This window comes from Pipra filicauda, unplaced genomic scaffold, assembly GCF_003945595.2.
Source record: "Pipra filicauda isolate LSUMZ 115617 unplaced genomic scaffold, ASM394559v2 scaffold514_size685291_pilon, whole genome shotgun sequence".
Lineage (NCBI taxonomy): Eukaryota > Metazoa > Chordata > Aves > Passeriformes > Pipridae > Pipra > Pipra filicauda.
The window spans coordinates 229,122-254,869 of record NW_024104659.1 but is presented as its reverse complement, the minus strand read 5'-3'; the positions used below and the strand labels follow the sequence as shown (position 1 = coordinate 254,869).

General features: G+C 40.8%; 1 protein-coding gene across 2 annotated transcripts in view; it reads left to right on the top strand.

The window, feature by feature from the left end:
• The first annotated feature begins 960 nt into the window (after positions 1-960).
• The window catches only part of ADCY2 (adenylate cyclase 2), a 213,151-nt gene continuing 188,363 nt past the window's right edge, over positions 961-25,748 (top strand). Inside the window, exons 1-2 of one of the 2 annotated variants that reach the window (XM_039386926.1) lie at positions 961-1,464; positions 21,256-21,453. In XM_039386926.1, coding sequence (XP_039242860.1) covers positions 1,237-1,464; positions 21,256-21,453 — 426 coding nt within the window. In that variant the 5' untranslated portion in view covers positions 961-1,236. The remainder of the gene's footprint in view (positions 1,465-21,255; positions 21,454-25,748) is intronic. The other variant, XM_039386925.1, reaches the window with a different exon arrangement.

Sequence of the window (25,748 nt, the reverse complement as noted above, 5' to 3'; positions counted from 1 at the left end):
ATGACTGACTTATGATGACCATTTATGTTAGCTCCAGTTTTTCACCTTTTGTAGTATTGTAGTACTCCAAAATCTGTCTTACTCCTAACATTACTCGTCACCAGGAGACACCCTTGGGACATTCAGGCCCAGTACCCTCCATGTTGCTCTGCGCTCTTCCTCTGCAAGGAAGTCAGACCTAGGTGGTCTCTAGGAGTTTAAGGATGTGGCAAAGCAACAACAGAGGCTGGAGAGTAGAGCAGAGAGGGATTTGTCCTGTGGGGAGGGACACTCAGGGACGAAATGGGCTGGGGAAGCAGACCTGCCTGTATCTGCTTACAAAACTTCAGCTGGTCAATGTTGTGCATGACAGATACGTAACTTCAGTGTGTTTTATGTCCAGCACGTTTCCAGTGCCTGCTTTGTTAGAAATACCAAAGTCCTTCAGAACATGGTAAGCTGGGGAAAATGTATGTTATGCTTCTTCCTAATTTTAACGCTGGCATTGACAAAACATCGAGGTATGGTTTCTAAAAAGGAGATTCCGCCTCCAGAAAAGGTACTCAAAGAAACAGTCCTGCAGAGCCCTCCGCCCGTGGGAGTCATTTCAAAGAAATTTCCAAATGTCTCTTCCTCTGGCGCCGGGAGGTGCTGCCACGCACCCTCGCGAAGGCTGCGGCGTCCCCGCTGGGAGCCCGGCAGAGCCGGGGCCGCCGGGAGCCGGCTCGGGAGCGGCTCACGCCGCGCTCTCGCCTCAGCCGCCGGCAGCACCAGTACCTGCGGCGGCCCCGAACCCCGCTGGGGCAGAGAGGGCTCCCGGCCGTACGCAGGCGGGGGCAGGTGGCCCTGCCCCTGGGGCACCTCCAGGCGCCAGGGCGGAGGGGCAGGCACTGCTCTCACGGCCGCCCGCTCAGGAACCTCCCGCTGCCGCCGCCGCCCTCGGGCGCTTGCTCTGGGCGGGCGCTCGCTCCCCGCCCCGGCGAGGAGGAGCGCGCCTCCCGCCCCCTCCTCCGGGGGAGTCGGGCAAGGCATGTGCGTGCGGGGTGGCGCCTGCCGGAGGCGCACCAAGCCCCGGGCTGGCTGCGCGGCGGCCGCGGCATCCCGGCGAACCATGCCCATGCCGCTGCCGCCGCCGCCGCGGCTCCTCCTCTCCGCCTCCCGCGCGGGAGCGCGCCCCGCTCCACTCCCCGGCTGCCTCCTGCAGCAGCAGCGGCGGCGGCGGCGGCGGCGCTGAGGGAGTTGCGCGGGCTCTGCCCGATGTGGCAAGAAGCGATCATGATGAGGAGGAGACGCCGCTACCTGCTGGAGCGGGCAGAGCAGGCGGGCGGCGGCTACGGGGCGAGCGCCGAGCAGTCCCGCTCCCGGGACTGGCTCTACGAGTCCTACTACTGCATGAGCCAGCAGCACCCGCTCATCGTCTTCTTGCTCCTTATCGTGATGGGCGCCTGCCTGGCCCTGCTGGCCGTCTTCTTCGCCTCCGGGCTGGTAAGAGACACCTTCCCAGTCTGGGACCCGCGCCGTCCCCGGGTATCCCCGCTGCCGCTATCCGGCATCCCCTCTCCCGCTGGCATCCGCGCACCCGGCGCCCTCCGCCGAACCAAGCTGAACCGAGCCGGGCGGGGCGGAACGGGACGGGACGGGGCGGGTGAGAGCCGGTGCTGCAGCTCTGGCGGCGGAAAGTTGGTGGCGGGAGGCGCCGAGGTGGCGGCGGGGGCCTGGGAACCCCCGCCCAAACTTTGCTGCCCGATATTTGGAAGCGACGCTGGAGCAGCGGCCGCGCGGCTGATGGAGCGAAAACTGAGACAACAAGCGCATCGAGTTTAATTCACTTAATTCCTTGGCTCCGCTCTCTTCCAGCTACCGGCTTGGCCGTGGTCGCCTTTGTAGTGGCAGGGTTTAAATCGCCGCCCAAAGATGCAGTCGGTACCCGTATCTAAAGTGATGTTTTTAGGGCAAGTAAGCAGGGGCCGTGCCCTCCTTATACACTTTCCCCCCCGCACCCTCTTCTCCGATACCATTTTCTAGCGTTTGACCCATTTTCTCGAGGAAGCTTTTGGGACAGCGCAGCACTCGTTTTTAAGGAAGGTGAAGTTTGGTCGGTCGGATCCCTTTTCTGCATGACCAGTGCGGGGCTTCCAGCTTTTGGGAGGAAAAATATGTCACAGAGGCAGATGACAGTCGGTATTAGTTTATCTCCCCCAGAAGTCGGTGGCATTTGCCCTTGCGTTGAACGCAAAGGAAAAACTGCAGAGAGCAGTAAAATTCTTGCTCCTTACAGTTTTCCTGCTGTTAGTGATTAGAGACAGGCTGTTGGTATTACTGTATACTTCTGAAGTGAAGAATAGGATTTGAGTGGTCTCAAAGTCTTTTTTAAAAAACAAGTCTTCTAATGGTCTCTTGAAAAGCGTAATGTTTATTGAATTGAGCTAGTGGTCTTTAAAGGAGAGGATGAGTAGGTTAGTATAATCTAATGGATTCTCTTCCAGAGGCACTGCAGTTAGTGTTTGCTTATACAGAGAATCCTGCTTTCTTGCTTGACCAAACTTTTGCCTTAAAAACTGCAGTAACTGGTTGCAGGATTAGCTGAACTTCGAGTCAATTGGTGGTTTATTTCCTTTTACTATTTGTATCAATTGTATTTTGAGCTTTTTTTGTTTCAAGTGCCATTCCTATTAAGTACAGAACAGTTGTAAAAGGGCTAAAGTGAGGCCAGTAATGGTGATGCCTCATAATTCAGCTGCTTAATGTCTAAGTGTTTCAGTTTTGGAACTCTGTGTACAAAATACAGGTTTGACCACTTATCTCATTCTGGTGCTTAGAGTGCTTGTCCCTCAGGGCTGAAGGGACCAATGGAAGGTGGAAATGAAGTCCGTCAGGCATGTGCTGAGGCGTAGCTGGGTGTGGAGACGTACACCATACTCACCTACAGTCAAGGTGGCAGAATTTGGGTTTGGCAGTGTTTAGCATTAAATTTTGTACCTTCAGTTGTGGTATGATCTAAAGATTGAGGTTATTTTGGTAATTCTGTTTCTTGAGGTAAATCATTTACAGTAACAACGGTGGGCATAACACTGGGCTGGGGTCAAAGGACTGCTCAAAGTTATGGAAACAAAACTGTAAGCTGGCTGAATCTTGCCAGGCATTCCTACTTCAGAAAGAGTGAATTTTTATAGTTCAGTCTGCACTTAGAATTCCAGACATACCGGAAAAGGAAAAAAATGCTTTTAAAACCTTTTTCCTGAGCCTTTGTCTTCCTGTAGCTAACAACTGGATGGGTGAGTGGAGAAAGAGGTGGGGCTCATCCTTAAAGTTTCCAGTTGACAGATGAAAGTAACTTCAGGCAGAGAGAAAGCTTGCCTATATGAATTTTTAGCCACAGGATGTTGGACAAAATCCTTTGGAGCCCTGCCCAGAGTTTCACCTAAAAGCGCTTTATTGTAGTCTAGCTTCTGGTTGCATTTGTGATTAAAATATTGAATTTTAATTGAAAACCACTGAAGGTTTAGATATGTTTCTTCCACATCTGCATAAAGAATACTCATTTTATATAGCAGTGGAATCTTAGTCATTTTTTTGTGTCTGATGATTTAAAAGGGACATACAGTTAGGACTATCTGAGCCACAAAAGGCAGTACCAATATCCTTGTCTTTTATTTTGCACAATTTGTACGTGTGTGATTGTTTTGATGAAAGATTTAATTTTGTAGAGAAGGTGCAATGGAAGTGAAGTGGGATAGTAGGTCTGTGGTATGCATTTGAAGTTAAAGGAAGTATTAACAGTTGTTTCCTTTAGATTCTGTACAAAGGAATTAAGATTTTACTGAAAATTACTTAAGCCTGTTGTGGAAGCAAAACTCCAAAATGACTAACCATAACACTCAATGTGTATTTCTTGCTTGTGCTTCAAAGAACAGGTTAGAACATAGAATGTGGGTTTGGACATTGTTAAGATGGATATTCACGAAGTATGAACCATTTTTATATCTAGACTTTCTTAAAAAAACCCCCAGAAACCAATTTAGTTGTTAAAATGTATCACTGTGATATCTGAGGTTTCCCCCCCCCCCTTTTTTTTTTTTGTGGCAATGTATTCTTAAGTGTTCCCAAACACAGCCAGCCACACAGGGATGTATTCAACTTACTCAGCATTTCAACCTGTCAGAATACAAGCTATAGCCTTCCTGATTTCAGATGAAAAATTTATTAAAGCTGTTGCAAAATTACAGTAAACAAGATTACTTACAAAGTGTGCCTGGAAATCTGATTACTTTTGTTTCAGACAATGTACTGCTATTATTACTGAGAGAGGTTTCTTAGGAGATTTTGCTTTTGTTTCAGAAAACTATTGTGATTTTGACCTTTGGAATTAAGCATTCTATCTCCTCAAACACTAGATATAAAACTCCCAGATTCTGCTTGAAAGATGACCATTCACAGCTTGTAGTTTTAAATAATGTACTGATAGTATCAACCTTTGAATTTCCTGTGTCAGAGTATCCTCTGTATTTCTCTGTACCTGGCGTGAACTGCAAACTGGCAAAATGAGACCAGTCATCCATGTTTAGCTGCTGTTTTAATCGATAGAGAGTAAATTATTTTTCCAAACCAGTGAAAACCTTTCACCATTTAAAAATACCAGAGGTCAGCTTCATTTTTTCTCTGACTATTGTATTGTTCTTTCAATATAATATGTAGGACAAACTCATTATTCGCCCCTCTCTCCCTTTTTAGTGCTAACAACTTATGACCATTTTTAGTGGAATCTGGAATAGTTTTGTCTCTGACAGAAGCGTATCTATTATAACTGCAATCTGTAGGAGATTAAAAAAGCGCCATTTTTAGATTCTAATGCAAGATATGAGTGTAATGGAATTATCTGAAATTGTGATGTTTTGTTTCTTACATGGTTAAACAAAGCTCAGACTGAAGACAGGGTAGATGTCCAAATTGTACAATTTATTGGAAGGCCATAAATTTCCTTTATCCATGTATTTTTCTAGACATAAAAAGTGCCCAGTCCATAGATACAGGCTGCAATAAAAATCTATAGTTCAGGGATATCAGAATCTTTTAACACTTGTGGGGTAAGTGGGAGAAGATCTAAGTCTGTCAAGATGTTCTTTCTGTCCATTTTCCCAAAACTCAAGGTTCACCAACCTGCTACCAGATACATGTGTACGCCCATGCCTCTTGCTCAAAACCTGCAAGCTTCCTATGTGGTGCTTAATGTTAGTCTGCAGCCCTTATCTCCTTATCTCCCTCACAAATTCTTGCTGCTACATGTGATCTTGTAAAGCCCTTAAGATGTAGTTGTTGATGTGTTGATGCTGGTATGTAGATGCATGCTTCTTGATGATATCATTATCCAAGTGGAGCATGTGTTGAGTGAAAAGTGCTTCTGCAGTGTGGCATTCTATTGCCTTCCCTCTTCTAAAGCACCTGAGATGGCTTTGGGTTAGCTGCCTGATGTGGAGCAGAGTATTAGTTACCCCCTCAGCCACTTCTTTGAAGTTCCTAAAAAGCTCACGATCATGCTGGTAGGCTCAGTTATGGTTCCTGAACCTTTTTACTGATTCATAAATTCAAGAAACTAAAGATTGGCTGCACAGCTGCTTCACTGACATGCCCAAATACCTTCTGTAGCAAAAAGGGGAGTAGTCAATCGTGCTTAAGAGGAGAATACAATTAACTAGCGAGGTGTACCTCTGACATGACAAACGTACATTTTGCAGGAATTGGTTTTCTGGCATCAGACTGACTGAATTTACTTTCAGCTGATCTGCATGGAAGAAGAGGTAGCTGCCTCATTCTGAAGAAGTACATGAAAACTTTTTAGCTGCCAACCTGGCTGGCAGGGAACTGTCTGTGCAAAGAGAACAGGAGCAGGAGAGTCCTCTAAGCCTTCTGGGGCTTGAACTGCATGTGCCATTTCTTTGGGCCCTTAGTCAGAAGGACAGCAAATCTTCCTTCCCTCAAATTGGTGTTACTCCTAAAATAAATCCTTGCTGTTTCTGGTAAAAATTTGACATCAACCAAGCCCTTCCAGATTTCCAGGATCATAATCTCATTCTGAAATAAAGGGAGAAAAGTCTTCCAAGTCCATGTGGAAAAAGTAGCTTTAGAAGATGTTTCATCATTCTCATTGCAATGTTTCAAGTGATAAGATGTCTGTATGAGAGCATCTGATATATACCTCTGGTAATGTTCTCATCGCCTTGGGTCTGAAAAATTCATCCGTCCACAGCAAAAGGTCACCACACTGACGATGTGATTTTATATCTGTATTCATGAGATGCTCTGCTAAAACCTAATTGCATAGAATAATATAGCCATAATGTAAGATCATTTGTACTCTCAATTTTAGGAAATCTTTGAGATCATCGCTGTGTAAATTACAGCTTTTTTTGGTTTAGGAGCACCAACTGTTTTCCTAAAGTCCAAGAATACCCAAGGTCTGAAAGCGTTCCTTGGAATCCTCATAGAGTGAAAGTAAGCCAAAGCATCTGCTATGCTGCTTTCCAACTTCAGTATATCCATTCCCTCAAGAAGAAAGCTAAGCCACAGAAAAGGTAATGAAGTAGGAAAATCCTCACTAATTGGAGGACAAGCAGAGGTTGTTTGCATGCTTGATGCTTTGGTTGTTGTGCCCAGGAGGTACCTACCTCTTCTTAAACTCATTCCACCAGATTATTGCAACTACCAAGATGAGAAAGAATTCAAAATAAACACCAGTGTATTTACAATGCTTTTTCTTTTCATAATTTCAGTTATAATTGAGTGTACAGTTGTGCTTTCAAGTCCCCTATTAAAATGTTGTGTGAGGAAATCCGATGTTTCTAATTCTTTTTTCTTGTCTCCAGACACCATATTGCAATATATTCTTCTAGCTATAGTTGCTAGTTTTTTGATACACTCTTAGGATATTGCTATCCCGGCTCAGTGTTCCTTCCAATAATATCTTTGGTTCTCTGAGAGTGACTTTTGTAAGCCAGGCCAGAAAGGTTGCTGTATCTTCCTGTCTGAAGCAGAAATTGCCTAGCTTTCTGTCTGGTTTCATTCCTCAGTACTACATCAGTCTGGGCTTCTTCTTCTTTCTTCATTCACTAATGACACTCCCAGTACATCTGTGGTTACTTTTAATACTGCTAAGAGCTTGTCTCATTTGCCAGTCCCTAACAAGCCTGGAAACAGAGAGCTGTCAAGTTAATGAGGTGCTAGTGGCAACCTCACTTTGCATACCTCTGTTTAATCCTTCATATTGAATAACCTGAATTCTGAATAAGAATTGGATAAAACCACGGGTTTTATCCAACTTTTCCTATGCTGGAAAAATACTTTGCCTTGAATTGTAATTGTAGTCTTAATAAATTAAAGTTTTAAATTAAAGTTTTATGAATACCCTGGCAATGGAAAACTTATTTAATGTCACAAATTGTGACTCAAAGTGGTGGATCCACAACTCCTAATCATAACTGCAGCTGACAGAAATGATAAATAACATACTTACTAGAGCTGTTGTTTACTGCGGTGCAATGGGAAGAAGACAGGTAATGGATTGGGCTACAATTGTCTGCTGTCTTTATCAGCATCAAGCCAGGTGTGTGGATTCACAAATCATGCATTGGCAACTTCATAGTGGATCTGCCATGAACCTATGAATACCTGTCTGCTTATCTTCCTGATTTTTTTTTTTTAATTGTTTTCAAGTTCCTTGTTGTGAACAAATATATCTGACCCATTTGTGGGGATCTTAAAACTTATATAAAAATGGTGAATAGGTTTCTTTGAGCCTTCAAAAGGTCTTCTAGATTAAGAACCAGAGATCATAGTCCCTACATTTATGCTGTAATTAAGAAAACTTCTCCTTGTTATAATGGTAGCAGTCACTGGAATCTTCCAGACTGCACCATGTGTCACTCCAAGCTGATGATGGCATGGACACTTAACACAGATAGATCTCTTGAGCAGCTGGGTGTGCGGGCATCACAGGAACAAAGTGGAACTGAACACCTGTAGTGTTTCATCCTGTGCCTGTATCTCAAGTCATAGCCAAGCTTTGATCCCAAACAATTATGTGCTACCATAGTGGCTTCTGCATATATCAAAAAGAATTGAGACAGCTCAAGCCATATTGATTTGTGATGATGATAAGATGCCAACAGGTTAAATTTCTGTTTTGGGGGATTCAGACCCCAGAATAAGTGAATTAACACAGTTCCACCCCTTTTCCCTGACTTTTTTTTTTCTTTGAGCATCAGTCCTGATCCTATTGGGAAAAAAATAAACAAAACAAAAACAAATCTGAAACCCAGCTCCATGCGTTTCTTCTCCAGATCTTTTATTTTTGTGTTTTGAGTAAGCAACCTTCAGACACAACCTTACTCAGATGATGCTGAAAATTGAAGGGCCTGTTGCACCATATGTGCAGAGGAGTGTGAGGCTGTCTCTACACTTATCCTCCCAGTTGTCTGTTTCTCCAGCTTATATAGAAACGTTATCTTTTGTCTCTAAACAGAACTCTTTCTCTTAGTGGTGCCTAGATGATATAAAATCCCCTTGCTGTTTCTAGTGTGAATGTGTTCCAGACTTGTGTCTGGGAGAGGCGGAGGAAACAGCACTCATCATGACTGACCTCTCAGCCTTGCTCTCAGACCTGCTAGTCTGAGCATCCACTTCTTCCACCGTCCATGGTTCTAGTTTTGAAGTTTTTCTTGCCTGGAAGATGTGCTCCAAAGTGCAGGAACAATGGCTTCTGGTTGCATATACCAGAGAGCAGCTGGGCTAAGAGGTCCTCTGGCCTGTAATGTTTCCCATATAGCTTCAGGTGCAACTAGTCTGGAGTTTGATCATTAGATCATCATGGCCAGTCTTCACGAACGAAGATCCGGGAAAGGTCTCCACCCACATTCATTACAAGCGCACTGGAGATACAGGGCTTTGCAAATGCGGGTAAGGCCTTCGAGCCTGCGCAGTGGATTTTTTAGGTGAGACACAGTATGCACTGAACTGAGCCCACCCTTTAATCCTAAGGTTCATCTGCCGGGGCTGAGCGAGCTTGGACGGTGGCAGCGAGGTCCTCAGGACGTAGGTTTGTTTAGAGTGACCTTCTCTTAGATGGATGGCCTTACAGGGCTGACGAGCTCCATCTGCCTGGGTTTAGAGTTGTCCTTCTCTTCTGTGTGTTCCGGGGCTCCCCTCTCATCTCCCACGATGGCACTGTCCACACAGGCGAAGCTCCCATTTTCTCGCTCCTTTCTGCGCCCGGGGCCGATCATTGGATAGTCCCTTGAGATCCTGTGTAGACTGATAGCTTTTCAGATCTGCTCGCTAGTGTTTGCAAAAGTAGCTAGAACTTGCTTTTCTCCACCTGCCTCCTCACAACTAACTGTGTGCTGTGGAACCTTTTAAAGACCCTAAATGCTTTGGCATGCCCAGTGAACATGCTCACTTATTGGATAAGTGGGATTGCTGTCCTCCCATTCCAGGTAAAATCTCCACATCCATGTATCCAATTTGCTAGTACTTTGGTCAGTCCTGCAAGAAAGTCCTAGGAAGACTAGGTTGCCCCCAGCTCCTTTTCCAGCAAGACTGAATTCAGGTTGAGGACTCAGACACCTTATTTCTTCCGAGAGTTGTGTTAGGAAAACAGATGCTCTTTGAACTTGACTCAGCACCTGCTTGCTAGTGCTCCTGCTCTTAGAGAATGATAGAATTATTTAGGTTGGAGAGGACCCTTAAAATCATCAAATCCAACCATTAACCCAGCACTGCCAAATCCATCACTAAACCATGTCCCCAAGTGCCATATCTACATGTGTTTTAAATACTTCCAGGGATGGGGACTCCACTTTCCTGGGCAACCTGCTCACCCTTTTGCTGAAGAGATTTTCCCTAATATCCAGTCTAAACGTCCCCTGGAGCAACTTGAGACCATTTTCTTTTTTCTTATTGCTTGTTATTTGGTGAAAGAGACCAGGACCCATCTCATTACAACCTCTTTTCAGATAGTTGTAGAAAGTGGTAAGGTCCCCACTGAACTTCTGTTTCTCCAGACTACACAGCCTTAGTTCCCTCAGCTACTCCTCATAAGTCCTGTTGCTTTGTGTACCCTGGCAGGTGGATAGATTCTATTTCTTTGGTGCAGGCACTGTGGTGGTCCTTTTTAGTAGCACAGTGGTCTGAGAACAGTCTACTCTGGTCAAGACCCAGGAAGTGATAGGTTATCCAGACCAGTAGCTGATTCTGTGATCTCCACTAGCACCCTGCTAGCTTGTGCCAGAAAATGGCCACAGACTCTCACTGGGGCTTGTTTCCTGCTCCAGCAAGTCCTGGCAATTTCCAAACTTGACTGATAGCTGGTGGGATTTTAAAAAGTTTCTTCAAGTGATGTGATATCTGTTTAAGACTGAAACAATTTATCAGATTGATTTTATTTTCTTTGATTTTTAATATTTTCTTACCTGTGCCTTAATGAAATGAGGTAACAGCATTGGTTAAATAAGCCCTCAGCTAACACAAAATAGGAATGCCTCGATTTGCACAGTCAGTTTTGCTCTATTTCCTATGAATATGTCTAAAGTTTTGTTCCTGAGATGTTCTTTGGCACAGTTGTGTTTCAAATGTAAGTTAACCTGTTTGTGACCTTTATATGAAATTTTATCATTATAGAAATAATACCCATTGCAGAATGTGGTCCCGATCCCGGGGTCAAAAATGAAAGAAGAAATCTCTTTGGTTTGAAGTTAGTTGAACTGAGAGACATATGAGACTGTGGAAAGTGTCCTTAGGGGAGTAAACTTCAAGAATATTTTTGTGATAATAAGTGTTTTTCGTATGTAATTGCAAATCCTTAGGAGACACTTGAAAAGTAATTACACAATGACAGTAGTGACTTTTCAATATTAAAACTATTTTTCATGCTACTCCATTATGCTGATATGTTAAATCTGAGGAGTATTCTTGCAAAGTGGGTTTCTAAGAGACCCATTAGAGAAAGAAGCCTAAATGTACCTTTTTCTTCATTAAACAGACCTTTAAAATGAACCTTATGTGCTGAAACTCATGTGCTCCCTGGTTCAAATTTTGTGATCTTTACTTTTAAGCAAGTTTATCTTGACATTTGTTCTTGATTACAAATTACTCTGTCAGGAGTAAAGTGGTGAGGGAAGGCTGAGATATATGACTGTCGGTATTAAATAGCTCAAAGAACTGAATGAGTACTTCTGAATTCCATGAATCTGAACGGGTATTTCAGAATTCCATGGATCTCTATGGGTACAAGGAAGGCCAGAATTTCACTTTTAATACATGTTACGGTGCAGTTAACCTGAAAAACATGTCTTTGACTCTTGTGAAGTAATGTATTATCCACAGTGTTTAACTAATGGAGCTCTTTCAACAATGACATATTTTGAATATATTTAACTGCAAAACATATGTTTTTCATAAGTGTTCTACTCATCTTCATGTAATGGAATTTGCATAAATAGTAGTTGCATTTATTGGAGAGTTTCTTTAAGATTTCTTTAAGGTTAGAAGGAAGGATTTTGAGAACAAGCTAAACTAAGTTATTAAGCCATATTTTTTTGAGAGGAATTCAGAACCAATACATGTAGTATAAAGCACACAAGAAAAATATGTTGATCACTATATTTACATTAAAAATAATTAAATTATATGAGTAGTTGCTAATTAGCTCTGGAGGCTGAAATAATTAGTTTAATCAAAGTACAAACTTTTGCTTGCTTCTTCCCTCTTCAGAACAGGACACTTCAGGGAACCGAATGTAATTAACTGTCATTGCTCTCTAGGACATGGCTTTTCTTCTGTGGCTACCAGCTACTGCCACTGGGTAGGACAATTTTTGAAGTACACCAGCTGAGTGTTGTAGTCACTAGTTACCCTAGTAACAGAGTTGGACTGTCTCATTTTTCATAGGCTGTTAAGTGTTTTAAAATAAAACTGTCGATAATTGCCAGCCTAAAAGAAGATTGAGATGCTGCTGGATGACTGAAACATATGACAGTCCCGCTCATGTTCCTAACCCTCTGTGGGCCCTCTGAACCCAAGCTTGTTAAATACATAGTTGTGTGCACTGACAGATTCTATATGACATATGGCTAATAAGACGAGAAGGTACAAATAGATGAAAAATAAACCAAGAGAGAGAAAACTGCTGATATGGCAAATAAGGGTGTGTAAAGAAACTGCTCACTGTTCAAGATGAGTACATGGTGTTTTCACAGGATATATTTATGTATATAAAAGATAAAAGCACCACATTCTGATTCTACTAATTATGTTTTTGGCAGGGATAGGTTTCTATCCTCTATTCTGTGGCATATGATACAGTAGGAATGGTCACAGGCTCATGGGGTTTTGGTTGCATATTTTCATGCAGACAGCTCCAGTGGAGGTTGTTCCTATAGGTCTGAGATGGATACTACCTTTAAACATCAAAAGAGCTGTATCAAAGCACAGTTGTGCCCACTCCATGCAGAGAAGAGAAACCTTAAAACCAAATGTTACTCCTTCAGTATCTAGCCACTGTATTGCAGCTTTGACTATCCTCAGAAACCCATCTTTTCTAGTTCTTTTACATTCATTTGGAAGCGGCGATTGGAATTCTTATGGTGTTCATCGTGCACTGAGGTGGCATTGGGATGTTCTCTCTTGTTTATTCTTTTCCTATGTTCTGCATTTTGGATTATTTTTTGACTGCTAGTGAGCACCAACGTGATGGTTTTATGGGTCTACCAATGATAAACACCAAATATCTCTATTTCTAAGTGTTAATAGCCAATCAAGAACCTGTTGTCATGTGTATAAAATTTGGATTGCTTTCTTGGAGCTACATCCCTTCAAATACATCTCAGCTGAAATCCATCTACCATTTTCTTGCTCCATAGTAACTATTAGGAGATCCTGTTGTGTTTCTTCAGAGTTGGCTCTCATCTTCATCAGGTTGCTATCCAGCTCTTTTCCCAAGTTGTTTATGGATATGCCGAACAACATACACCCTAGGATTCCTGAGGACTGTGGTACCTTTGTTTTTAACAAATTTTGCCAGGATAGATGCCAGACTTGCTGGTACTTCCCTTAGTCTTTGAGACGGATCCCAGGAGAGACTGGTGACACATCACATTCCCCTCTTTGTATACTGGGGAACTTTCGGTGGAGGTTACATCTTACTACAGCTTTAGCTCTTTCTCCTTTGAGGCTTGTTGGCTTTTTCTGGTGAACCCTGTCTGCCTGTGGTAAATTTTTTTTTTCATGTAATGTTGCTGCTTTTGTCTGTAATGCATTATACCAATGCTCCAATTTGAGGCAGATCTTCCAGTGTGTTCTGCTGTATAGATTATTTTGGAGTGAGAATTATCCCTTTCTGCTACAGTCTGCTCTTCTCTAACTGTTCTTTTTAATACCTGCATCATCTGTTTGATTAGAAGTCCTTTAGCAGGCTGCCAACTCCTAATTATATTTCAAAAAGAATTTACTACTTATTTTATACTCCTAAAAATAATTTCTCAAGCAAGCTCTTTTCTTGGCCTGCATTATTGAGTCTGTATATTAATAATGATAAATGTTATGATCCTTTTTTATTATACCCTTCCAGGTTTGTTTTTTTTTATGTGTGTGTGTTTTTGTTGTTGTTTGGTGGGTTTGGGGGTTTGTTTTGGGTTCTTTTGGCTTTTTTTTTCTATTAAAGATAATTTTTAGAACCTTCCCTACTTGGCCGTTCAGGCATTCTGGTTGTTGTTTGGTCTTTCTCAAGTCATTTTGGGGAATTAATTAGCTTTTGGCCTGTGCCTCTGAGTTTTATAGTGTCTTCAGGTCACCTACAAAGATTTTAATCCGTAAGCTTATAGCTCCCCCTTTCAATTTTAGTGTTTGAGTTTTGTTTTTCATTTGTTTGCTTAACAAGCTTTGTCATTGTTATAAAGTAGCTCCTCAATAGCAATATTTTGTGAACCATGTTCTTTCCACTTCTTGAGATCAGATTGTTTTTTCTTTCCTCATATGGGTGTTTTTTGTTTGTCTTGTGTACTTGTTTGTTTTGTTTTTCTGCAGCACATGAGACATAGACAGTCATCTCAACTTCCATCTGCTGTTGTAATCCACAGCAAATCTATCTGGATGTACTAAATTATCCCTTGACCTCTTGTGTTTCTTCTTTGACAGCCTTTCTTATATCTGCATTTCATAGAATCTCAGATAGTTTCAATTGTGGTTGGATGACCAGTCCTCTCGGTAGTTTATTTTTATGATCCTGTGCTGTTCAGTCTCTTTTTTTGGTTCATAGCCACTTGTTACTATTTGTTAATTCATCTATACTGTTAATACAGGCCTTTCTTCAGTCCCTGCTGAAGTGTATGCCTTTCAATCTTTCCTCCTTTTTCAGTATTCTGATGATGGTCTTTTTTCCACCAAGTTTTCAGTAAGACTATTGTGTAAATAATGTTTTAACAATGGGCATTGTAGTTCTTCCATCTCACTTCCTAGGCTTATAGAGAAGAGTACTTTCACATGGGTGCTTTATTTCTCTGAAAAACTTTAAAAAGAGAGTCTATCTGTTCTGTCTTTGCTGTTTCCTTCTTGCTTGAGTTTAATCAACTTCTGTCCTTTCATTTAATTGAGACTTTCAGGTCTCTTTGACATTACTGCTTCTCTTAAACCATGTACTGTGTTTCTATAACCTCTTCAGTTTGAATGTTTTCCTCTGACCTTTGAAGTGCTATTCTTTTCTAGTTTAGATTAAGCTCAGATACCTTCTAGAGGCTCCCTCCCTATTCCCCAAGTTTCCCTATTTCTTTGATTTCCCTTTTGAACACATTTTCTTAGCTGCTTATTAAACTTCTACTTGTCAACCAGTCTTGTTTCAAGAGCATTTCTGGGAATGCTACCATAGTTCTCTGCTTCTTCACTAGCAACAAATATTTTGCCTCCAGAACTTTTCTTTCAACTTCCTCATGTTACTGTTATTTGCAGAATAGCCATGGCCTTTGACTCAGCACCTCCAAGGAACCTTTCCAACCGTCTGTGAGGTCTGATGTTTTTTGCGTTAAACAGAGAAGTCTGTGATCTCTGGTATGTGGAGACTTTGTGTTCCTGATAATCATTGTTACAAGACTGAGACAGGTGAGGTTCACTCCTAGCTGTCAAGAAAACTTGGAAAAAAATGGATACAGTTGTTTTCTACTGAGTAAATTAGAAGATGAATAATATCTATATGTAGCTGTACTCAATAAAAAAAAAGTCCACCAGGAAAAAGTACTTGGCTCTGTAGTCAAGCATGTAGGTGGTCAGAAGGGTGTTCATAAGACCTACATGGTTAGTCACTATATTGTCACTATTAGTCCCACATGCTAATGAGGACAGATTGTCTAAAGTCAAAGATCTGTTCCCTTTGGATTTCAGCAGAATTACACACTTCTCATATGGGGAGGATTTTACAGCATACGTTGTTCATGGCTTTCAAGTTTGGGGAAAGGTCCAGGTGGCCAGAATGTCATCTGAAGGATTTGGATGAAATCTTCCTGCTCCGATAATGTTCCCATGCACCAACAAATATGAAATGGTGTAGGATATGGCTGTGAATGCAGAACTGTTTCTTGTGGTTACAGGCGACATCCCACAGCAGCTTAGCAGTTAGAATTACCTGATCTGCGTGATGTGCAAATGGCTGGATTGATTGCGTATAGTGAGGAGTCAGACATCACTGCTAGCAAGTGTAGACTGCACATCAGACTCATTAATAGACAGAACTGAATTTCTCAAGACAACAGACATCATGAAACAACTGGATTTGAGCCTGATGCTGTTATCATCGATCTACTAAGCCAGACAGGGAATGCTGAATCAGAGGGGAAAAAAATTCAGGCATGCAGTTAGAGAGGGCCTTAGTGAAAATCAAAAGCTTCACTGACACAAACTTCAGGACACTTTGATTAAAAGATACGGTTCAGTTAATTTTCTGCTAGTGTCCTTGAACATGATGCACAGGACTCAATGAAAGATTTAAAAAAAAAAAAATATAGAAGGAACACGAGAAAGCTTCTAACCAGGCACCTAAGCAAGAAAAACAAGCGAAGTTTTATATTCTGAAAGATAAATGGTGAGCATAAAAGGCAGAGGAGTTTTTCTAAGTTGTGGATCCAGAAAATACAATGTGGACCTGGAAATAGCATCTGACCTTAAAGACACTGAATCATTTCTGAAGTGAAGATGGACTAATACTGATGGAATTGATGGAAAAGAAATCTGAGATTGCTAGCCAAAACTTTTCAGTTGTTGTCCTAAATGATGAAGTCCTAGATGAAACTGTACAGCTACTTGGCCAGGAGCAGGGTGGGGCACCTCCTAGTAAAATGGAGATTTTTCCAGCTGTCTAGCAAATGGCACACACTGCAGTCAGCAGTTAGCCAGAAGACTTTTACAGCTTTTGTAGGGAACTAGTTCTTGAGGTGTTAGAGAATTTAAATGCTGTCCAGTTTTAAAAAGACAAGAGTGATTTTCTCTTCTGAAAATCTTTGTCTCAACTCCTGGAAAAGGCCTTACAGGAAAAATGAGCAATTTTTGCTACAAAGGTAACTCAACAGAGTCTTTCAGTCTGTAACTTGACAGATTCTTTCCTGGTTAAAGGAAGATGTTGTATTTTGATTGAGAGGCCAGTAAGCTAGTAATCCTTGAACCCTGTAACTTTTTTTTAACACTCAACATTTTTAAAAATATTGAAGATATTGAAATTGAAGATAGTGAATATTGAAATTGAGAATTGAATAGATGTATGAAATAAAATATTGAATCAATGTCTGAAGAACATCACTCCCTTGTTTTTATATTTACATTTGGAAAGTGTTTCCTTGATCTCAGCAAAAAGTGATTTTAGTAGGAATTTAATGTATTAAATGGTTTGAGTTAATTCAAAGCGTGTGATATTTTAGATCCCAGCAGGAGTTTTCTGTATATAGTCTGCTGTTTAATTCCACTAGATGAAAAGAATAAGGAAAAAGTATCAAAAGAATAAGGGACCATGTTAAAAGATTTTTATGCTAAAACTGGTCTTTTAACTTCTTATTTGTTCATTTTTATAGATTTCTTCATCTGACTATGTTTACATATGTAACAGTGAAGTACTCTACAGCAGCTTTGCTGTTTAAAATTAAAACTGAGGGCGTGACATTATCTGGAAAAGAACAGGATGTAGAATGAGAAAAGGTTGTGGGTTTTGGAAAGATGAGTGAAAGTGACTCTTCAGATTTTAGTGGTGATTACAAGATTATCACACTTTGGAAGAATTTGTGGGGGTTGGAAAAATTTCTAACAGTAGACTTTTTAATTTCTTCAGTAATTAAAAGACAGCAAGATAGAAAACACTCAGGAAGACAGAGCTGTCAGGTAAGATCCATGTTATTGCAGGCTTAGCCATTATGTTCACAAGTGTCATGCTGATATTTTAATTCCATTACCTCTGGTGTATTTTAATTTCAGAAACTAGCAAAAAAAAAAAGTGTTTGGGTTTGATTTTTTTTCATTCTTCCTCCCACATCTTTGGGAAATGGTGAAAGTAACAGAACAGTTAGCCTTCAGGGTTTGTTTTTGCGTATGAGCTTTTAAACTGCTAAACCCACTGGTGATTGCAAATATTGATCAGGAAGCTACAACTTCTAAATGTCCTGCTCTTAAAATTACAATTCTATAAAGATTTAGTTCCTGTGAAGTAATAGGAAAATATTGTTAAAAGCAGTTTCCAAAATAAACCTCTTCCTTACAGGGCCTGCTTTTGTTGGCCTGACATTAGCATGTAATTTACAGGCAGGATTGTGAAAAATCCCCCTGTACACATTCAGGCTTTCTGTAAAGAATTCAAATTGTAATAAGTTTTAATTTCTTGTATATTTTATAAATTGCCTGATGTGTATGCTATTCGGTCTTTAAATTTCAGTTTTACTTCAGAATTTGTACAGTGGATGACGCAATGCAAGCAGCCTGTGACCGCAGAAGCAGGTTGTTCGATGTCAGCCCAGAGAGGTGACGTCCCATGGCAGTCAGTAAGGTGGCGTTCACTTGCATGTGCTGAGGAGCTGATACATTGTGGTCAATTTTATTTTTTTTTACCTCCATATGTTTAAATCAAAATAAAACGTAAAATTGTGTAGTAGGCAACCTGAGAAGGGGAGAAAGTAGAAGTAAAATTTTAGATTTAGTGATCCAAATGGCTCAAGCTAAGTGTTGAGATCAGTGTACGCAAGGAAATTGATTAGTTGTTAATTTGGAAGAAACATTTTGATGGGTTGAGCTAATTATAGAATACATATAAGAATATGCAGCTGCATGAGCATACACGTGCTCTAAACTGACATCTAAATATTGTTGATTTGTTGTGAAGCCAGATCCTCCCAGAAAGTACAGTAGTTTTAATTGTGCATCTGGATATTCTCGCTAGTATATTTATAGCATGATTGTTATCACTGAAATGATTTTGCCATCTTTTAAATATGTGGTTTTCCACAGTCTTGGCTTCCTCCAGGAGCTTGCGGTTTCCTTCAGTGCTGTGACCTGGCTGTGTGACAGATGGTACAAGGAAGTTAATGTTGTCCTGTCGCCTGTGAGGGGTTTCATTTCTCTTGCAACAAGAGTTTTGCCATCCCACCTGGAAGTGCAGAAGTCAAAAGTCGAAGTTAAAAGCTTTTGCTGTCATCTGGGCTGACATTGTTTGCGACATTACTAAATCAATTGACCCTAAGATTAGCTCGGTTGATTAGAGCATGGTGCTATTTGGTGATCCTTGTGAGTCCCTTCCAACTCAGAATATTCTGTGATTCTATGATGACACCAAGTTTGTGGGTTGAATCCCCATATGGGCTATTTAGTTAAGAGTTGGACTTATTGATCCTTGTGGTTCCCTTCCAACTCAGAATGTTCTGTGAAAATTAACTGAAACAAATTTCAGAGATGAAAATGATCAAAAATCACAAAATTCAGATACATAAATCAGTAGTTCTTACTACTACTAGATAGGCTTTGTATTTTTTCTCTTACTATGCAAGATTGCATGTATCTTACTCCATGCAGCTCTATACTTTTATGAACACTTATCTCTATGCCTAATTTTAAGACCATAATTTTGTTTTCAGTACAACTACCCAAATGCTTAAAAGCCTTCATGTGCGTATTTAATATATGGAAGCTTAGTGTTTGCATTTCAAAGTTAGCACTATAACTTTCAGTTTCTCAGCTCTCTTTTTGCTTATATCCTGATCATCAGTGTCGCAGTAATAACTGCCTGAATGTGTGACTTTGTGAGTTCAAGTTGAAAGATGAGCTGACTTTTGTCGGGCAGAGTAGTGTATATGAAAGATCATCTACAGACTGCAGAGGCAGATGTGGTGTTTCCCTTGTTTTGAACCTGTCAGGGCAGTGGCTGCTCCTGGGCTGGAGCTGGCCTGGTGCAGCAGATGTGTGTCACAGTGTGCAGTACACATGTAGGCAGAGTCACAAGGAAAACAAAGAAATTGGAAGAGAGGAGGGGGACAGATTCTTATCATGTCTCTTGATACTGAGTCGTAAAACTTAATAGATAAGAGGGGAAAAAAATCCCAAGAAAAAATACTGACAGCATTTGTAAATTTCTGTAAATTTACAAATTTCTTTGTAAATTTTTAGTTTTGATCTAGTTGGAGCAAGGCTTAGACACATAAGAAAGGAAAAAAAGCTACATTAAAATACTTTTAAGTAAAATGTGAAATATTTAAGTTGAAAACTCATCAATAAACAAGATTTATCAGGGCACTAAGAAAGCAACTGAGAATTAGGGAAAAAGAAATGTTGTTTCTTCGTGCTTAGATGTCTTACAGATCATCAAATAAGTACTTTCAGATTCTTCTGAAAATTTCACCGATATGAAAAAAGAATCCAAGGCTTTTCTGCATGAAGTGTGTGGTTAGTGGAGGATTTCGTACTGTTGCAGCAGTAGGATTTGGTGCTTGATTTTGGAATCCTTGTTGCTGCAAATGAGGCTGTTAGAATTCATAACAGCTGGGGAATGACTAAAGATCCTATGACCAGACTTTTGATATAGTGCTGTTGTTCTTCAACCAGGCATACTTCTGAACACATACAGGAATATAAAATCAAATATTTATTCCTTTTTAATACATCCATAATTAGATAATTTTAAGATGTTAATGTTTTAATTTCCAAGTTCTGTAAATAAATTTAAATATTTATTATTCTGAATCTTACTTCAAGTTATATTCTAGTCCTTGCTCTGGGTGTCGTTGCTACATTTCCAAGTAAGCACTTGCTAGGAAAAAATGTATATATGTAATCTAGAGTCTGTCCTACCAGACAAATACTTTAAGCAGAAGCAAAACGTGGAGTGGAATGGATTGAGGTTCCCTTCCTCTGGCAGCTTTAGTTTGGTGAGGATTGGTGAATAAACTACCTGCACTCCAGTGTCCATTACCACCACTCTCTGTAATCCTTCTTGTTATCCTCAGATTGCTCCTGGCTGTATCACTGTTGGCCGCTGGTGAAACAACGGCCGTGGTTAGTAGTGGACTCTATGAGGCTTGGCAGTCTCTTGGTGACATCCCTGATAAAAGTCCCCAGTTAGCCTCATGACTCTAGTCTAGAGTGCGTCAGGTTGGCACATGGATGCCTGCGTACCTCTCAGAAGAAAGTCACCTACTACTATCACCCATCATGTTTTTTTAGTTGTGTTCGTTTTTACACAGGGAGCAGATGGGGCTGCCTTGCTCATCTCCTGATGTGACGAGTCTTTCATCTTCGGTCTGCAGAGCACTGAAGAGGTTCTGCAAGGGCATTCCAGGCTTCAGGGAAAATTTCTTCCTCCTTTGGATCTGTGCTGTTGCAGGCTTCCATTGTTCTGCATCATCTGCCCCTCTCCCTTCTGTGTGTGTGCACCAGTGGTGCTGTTGTTGGCTATATGGCCACGGGCTGCGGGTCCACTGCAGATGTACTTGGAACTAGCTAGCTAACTCGGCCTCCCTGATGTTGTGCAGCCTTCTCACAGTCCTCTGCAGCTCAAATTAGTAAAAGAAGTAGCATGCAGTATTGTGGTTAATAGTTACAGTAGTAGTTACAGACAGCTTCTTACCGAGAAAGAAATTCTGTTTTGATTGAACTCACTTTTGATATCCAATCATGTCTTTCTGGGATCTCCGTGTACCATAAATTTAGACTAACGTTATTGCTGTCTGACCTTTAAACACATTAGTTTTTAACTTCCTTTTCATTTTCCTCTCTTTCCAGGAAGTTGAAGACCATGTGGCGTTTTTAATAACCGTTCCAACTGCCCTAGCAATTTTTTTTGCTATATTTATCCTTGTCTGCGTAGAACCTGTATTTAAGAAGCTGCTTCGTGTATTTTCTCTGGTGGTCTGGGTGTGTCTTGTTGCCATGGGATATCTCTTTATGTGTTTTGGAGGAATCATCTGTCCCTGGGACCAGGTAAGACTGTCATTATTACTGATTTTACTTCCGTTGGGTAAATTTCCAAGAACCATTCTATACAAAAGCATTCGCATTCATTTTTGTGGGACATTTCATAAAATGGTTTTGTGACTAAGTGGTTGCATGCTGAGACTCCCTGCGTCTATTTTATAAATACCAGAGATGTGCATACTTAGGATATATTAGGAAATATTTGGAGGATTTTATTTTCATATTTTTAAGCTTCTCTGTGTAATGAATATGTGAATCCAATCACCAACTTCTTTGTATAGTGAATATTTGATTCTAGTGACCAATTAATGTGGCAGAAATGCTAGCTTTGTTCAGCACTGCTGATGCTATCTTCTTCAGTTTAAAACATTTGAGCTCTCAGTGTAGGCTTTCTGTGGTTTTCAAGATGTTCTCTAGCAATGTGTGAGAAAAAGGACTGGGTGTTTCCTTACTTGTCTAGGGAAATGAGTGAGTAGAGAAACAGTGAAGTACCCTCCACATTTTTTAAATTTTGTAATGGAGACAAAGCAAAATATAATTGCAGCCTAATGGCAGCACTTTTGAAACATCAATAAATGATGTACAATATCCAATGCTGAGCATGATTGATTCTTCTGTGTTCCTCTGTATTGTTTTCTTTTCCCCAAACAGCTCTATGTGGGAATACTCCTTATAAAATAATTTTAAAACTCTTCAAAGGATGGCAAAAAAAATATTTCAAACATATAAATATGTCTTCTGAAAATTTCATGCTAGTTCCATAAATTTAGTATAACCTTTAAATGGTATTGCTCTATCCAGAATGCCTTCTAGGTCTTTGAGATACACTTGAAACAAATTGTCTCACTTGTTATTCGGATCTTGCAAAGACTTATGCAAATACTGAACTTTAAGTATGCGGATAGTTCCTTTAAACTCTTTAATTCAAATTATTTAAATTACTGGTGTATGTTGGCAATACTTCTGGAGCCCTTACCTTTGTGTTTGACTTTATATTTTCATTTTCTTGGAAGGTTCTGGGATTAATTATGTAAGAAACCTCCTTCCAGTTTTTTTTTTTTTCTTTTCTTTTCAGTATTTGAAACTGCTAAATCAGACCACACTTGCATGTAATAAAAAGCAAATCAGAACATGAAATACTTTTCTCTATATACAGATTTCACCATGGGAGTTCTTATATCTTTATGATATCAGCTCTAGATAATTCACATGGTCTTACTTTTCTGATTTATTTTCATTGCCAGTTGTGGGAAGTCATTTCAGGATATTTCAGACTTTCAAGCTTAGATGCAAATATTTAATTAACTGTATTATTTGTTCATTACAAATTGTAGTGAGTTTAATTTTGGTATTTGAAAGATAGAATAATGATTTTCAAAAGCATTTGGCCTAAAAGAGATCTAAGAGAGATACTGATGTCTCGGTCCCGAGGTTGTGTTTAGCCCGTGAAGATGGTTTGTCCTGCTTTACTTTCCTCTTAGGAAAAATGTAGGCATTCCCACAGCATCCCAGGGACGTGGCTGGCTATGTGAGGCAGGAAGGACTGTAGAGCTCTGGGGAAAGGCATTGTCTCGCTGCAGGTTGCCAGGACACAACTTCTCTGATGTTTCAGTCTGCTCCTTGCTTTGCGTGCAAGTGTTACTTGGAGAAAAGGATATTTGGGAGGGAGCCGCATCTCTTGCTCTGCCAGCAGCAGCCGGCTCCGGGCAGCAGCCTTTCCCAGTGCTGTGCAGGCTCCAGCTGAGAGAGGACAGGGATTTTCCAGAATGCCTGGACCCCGCGGCAGATGCCTTTGGCATCTGGCGGGAGAGGGGCTGTGCCAGAGCGGCCCCTGGCCCCTGCTGGGAGTCCGAGGTCCTGTGGCTCCCTGCAGTGGGACCCTTCGCTTCCCCAAAACCACATTTTTCTCCTTTGAATAGGAGTGTGCTTTTGTGGATTGCTTTTGTAGGCATACTTTTGCCTAGTGTCAGTTAAGAGTAAACTGTGAAAATATGGGAGTCTTTCTGGAAATTTGACACCCTACACAATAGACTAATTGCAGGTTAGATGTTTTTGAACATCTGAAAAAGAGCTGTGAGCAATAAAATACTGCCATGTATGCCTGTGATGCTGGTGTTTTGTTTGCTCTGCATCAAGAATGTGCAGGTCAATAATCGGTGTTCTCTCTTATAATCCTACATGGAAGGAAATTTGAAAAATCCTCCCTCAGTGATCACTGACAGCTGCTTTGTTGAAGTTTTGCGAATCTTTAAACCATTTTGCTTGGCATATTAGGGCGGTTTTGTGGTTCCTTTATGCTTTTTATGAAAGAAAGGAGATGTGATGTAAAATTTAAATTAATTCAGTCAAATATGTCTCTGTCAACATAACTAATTAGGAAATTATGAAAATAAAAGAAAGAGCTAGTTCATGCACAGTTTCTTTCTAAACAAGTGCTTTATTTTAATTTTCTTTAAATTACAGCCTAACTTTTGTTTTAGTCCTGCAGAGTTTAAAAATACTCTTTTCATCATAACTTTCATGTCCTCTGAATCTTAAGCTTGTTAAGAATATGGCATTTCTTAACTGTACTGGTAACTTTTGAAAGATAGATTTTTTGCATACCACAGTTGATAGAAAAAAAGCTTGTTATTTTGTCATTTGTGCACAAGCCTTCTCCCTGAGTGAGAACCCTGCATCTTTTAAATTTTGGCTTAATGATTTTCATGTGTCTCTCGACTGTTTGCGACTGCTAAATATAGTTTTTCTCTGTTGTCTTGAGGAACCTTAGGTGTGAACTTTTGCAGCTTTTGTTTACAATAAAAATACCACTTGAGAGAGACTATTCTGGTTAGGAACTCAATATATATTTAATGCAGAGCAGTTCCTCCAGAGCCTGCAGGCACATAGCTCAAATAACTTTCACGATGAGTAGAGGACTGGAAATGAATTGGCTTATCAGGGCCACTGTTGGGTTTTTTTTATTAGAAACTTGTAGACTGATGTGAAATAAGTGCAAATCATAATTGGTTTCAGCTATCTTTTTGCTGTCCCTGCAGACCATTGTATCAGTCTCCATTTCCTTGACTCTTCTTTGGCTGCAACTACAGCTTTGGAGAGAAAGCTGTTACCGGGTAGGTATCTGGCCACTGTTTGAAGGGGGAAGACAGTGCAGCTGTGGACAGTTACTTTGTCCCTTAGTCTGGTCAGCAAACCCCATACTAGCTCCATGGTTGCCTGCTGAGCCTGATCCAAAGGCTGTTATTATCACTGGACTGCTTGGGCATCATCACTAACCCGTTCATGACAGCAGCCAGGATATTTGCACTATCAGCCTTACTAACTTACCTCTTAAATTAGTCTAAACTCCCTTACTCCTCTGTATTGACAACAAAACACAGCGAGTACACTGAGAGGGAGATGGAGTGTGCTTTAGGGAGGCAGTGGGTGGCTTTACATGATTGGAACAGTGATGACAAATGTCTTTGGTACCTGACAAATTTTTTTAAAGAAGTGTGGCAACCCTCTCTTACTGGTGTCAGCCCAAGTTTCTGTCACTGCCATACTTGACAGTGTAGCCCCTGGTTTTCCCTGGTGCCCCAGGGAACTCGGATGCCTTGTTAGGACCTTCACACGCTTCACCGTGCTAGAGCCCGGAAGGGAAACTGGGCTGCCTGCTAGGAATCGTGAGACACCTGGGTGAGTAGGAGAGAAGTAGAGCAAAGACGGTCATGCTGAGGCTCAGAGGGAGTGATTCCCTGCTGGCAACTTTTTTCAAGTCTAAGGTGTGAGCAGTAATGTGTGGACATGGTTTCAGTGAGGAAAGACCCGAGGGTGATGCTAACTTAGCAAGGTCCATGTGGAAATCTCCAGATGGTGTGTTGGTGGAGGGCCAGTAATGCATGGCAGGCAAGCTGAGTAAGGAGTTCTGGTCGAAAAAGGTGATGTATTGATTTTATCATGTTAAGACTCTTCCCTACTATAGAATGAAGTACCTTTCCTTTCAAAATGTAAATCCAGTCTCTATCTGTAGAGTTTCATGCCAGGGAATGAATTGAAATTAGTTTCTTCTTGTTCCGCTGACAGTGTAGTTACTGTACAACAGTAGCCTTCCCATGTCACCCTCTGACATGTGTAATACTTCCTCAGCCTTTTATACAGGATGTATGTAAGTATGTCATAGCACATCGATATCAATGGGTAAAAAGAGCTCTTAAAGCATGCAGTAGATGATATAAAAAAAGAGTAATTATACAGCATTATACTAGTCTGATGAATTCTATCATTGCAGGATTTTGGTGTTCAATTCTATTTAATTATAA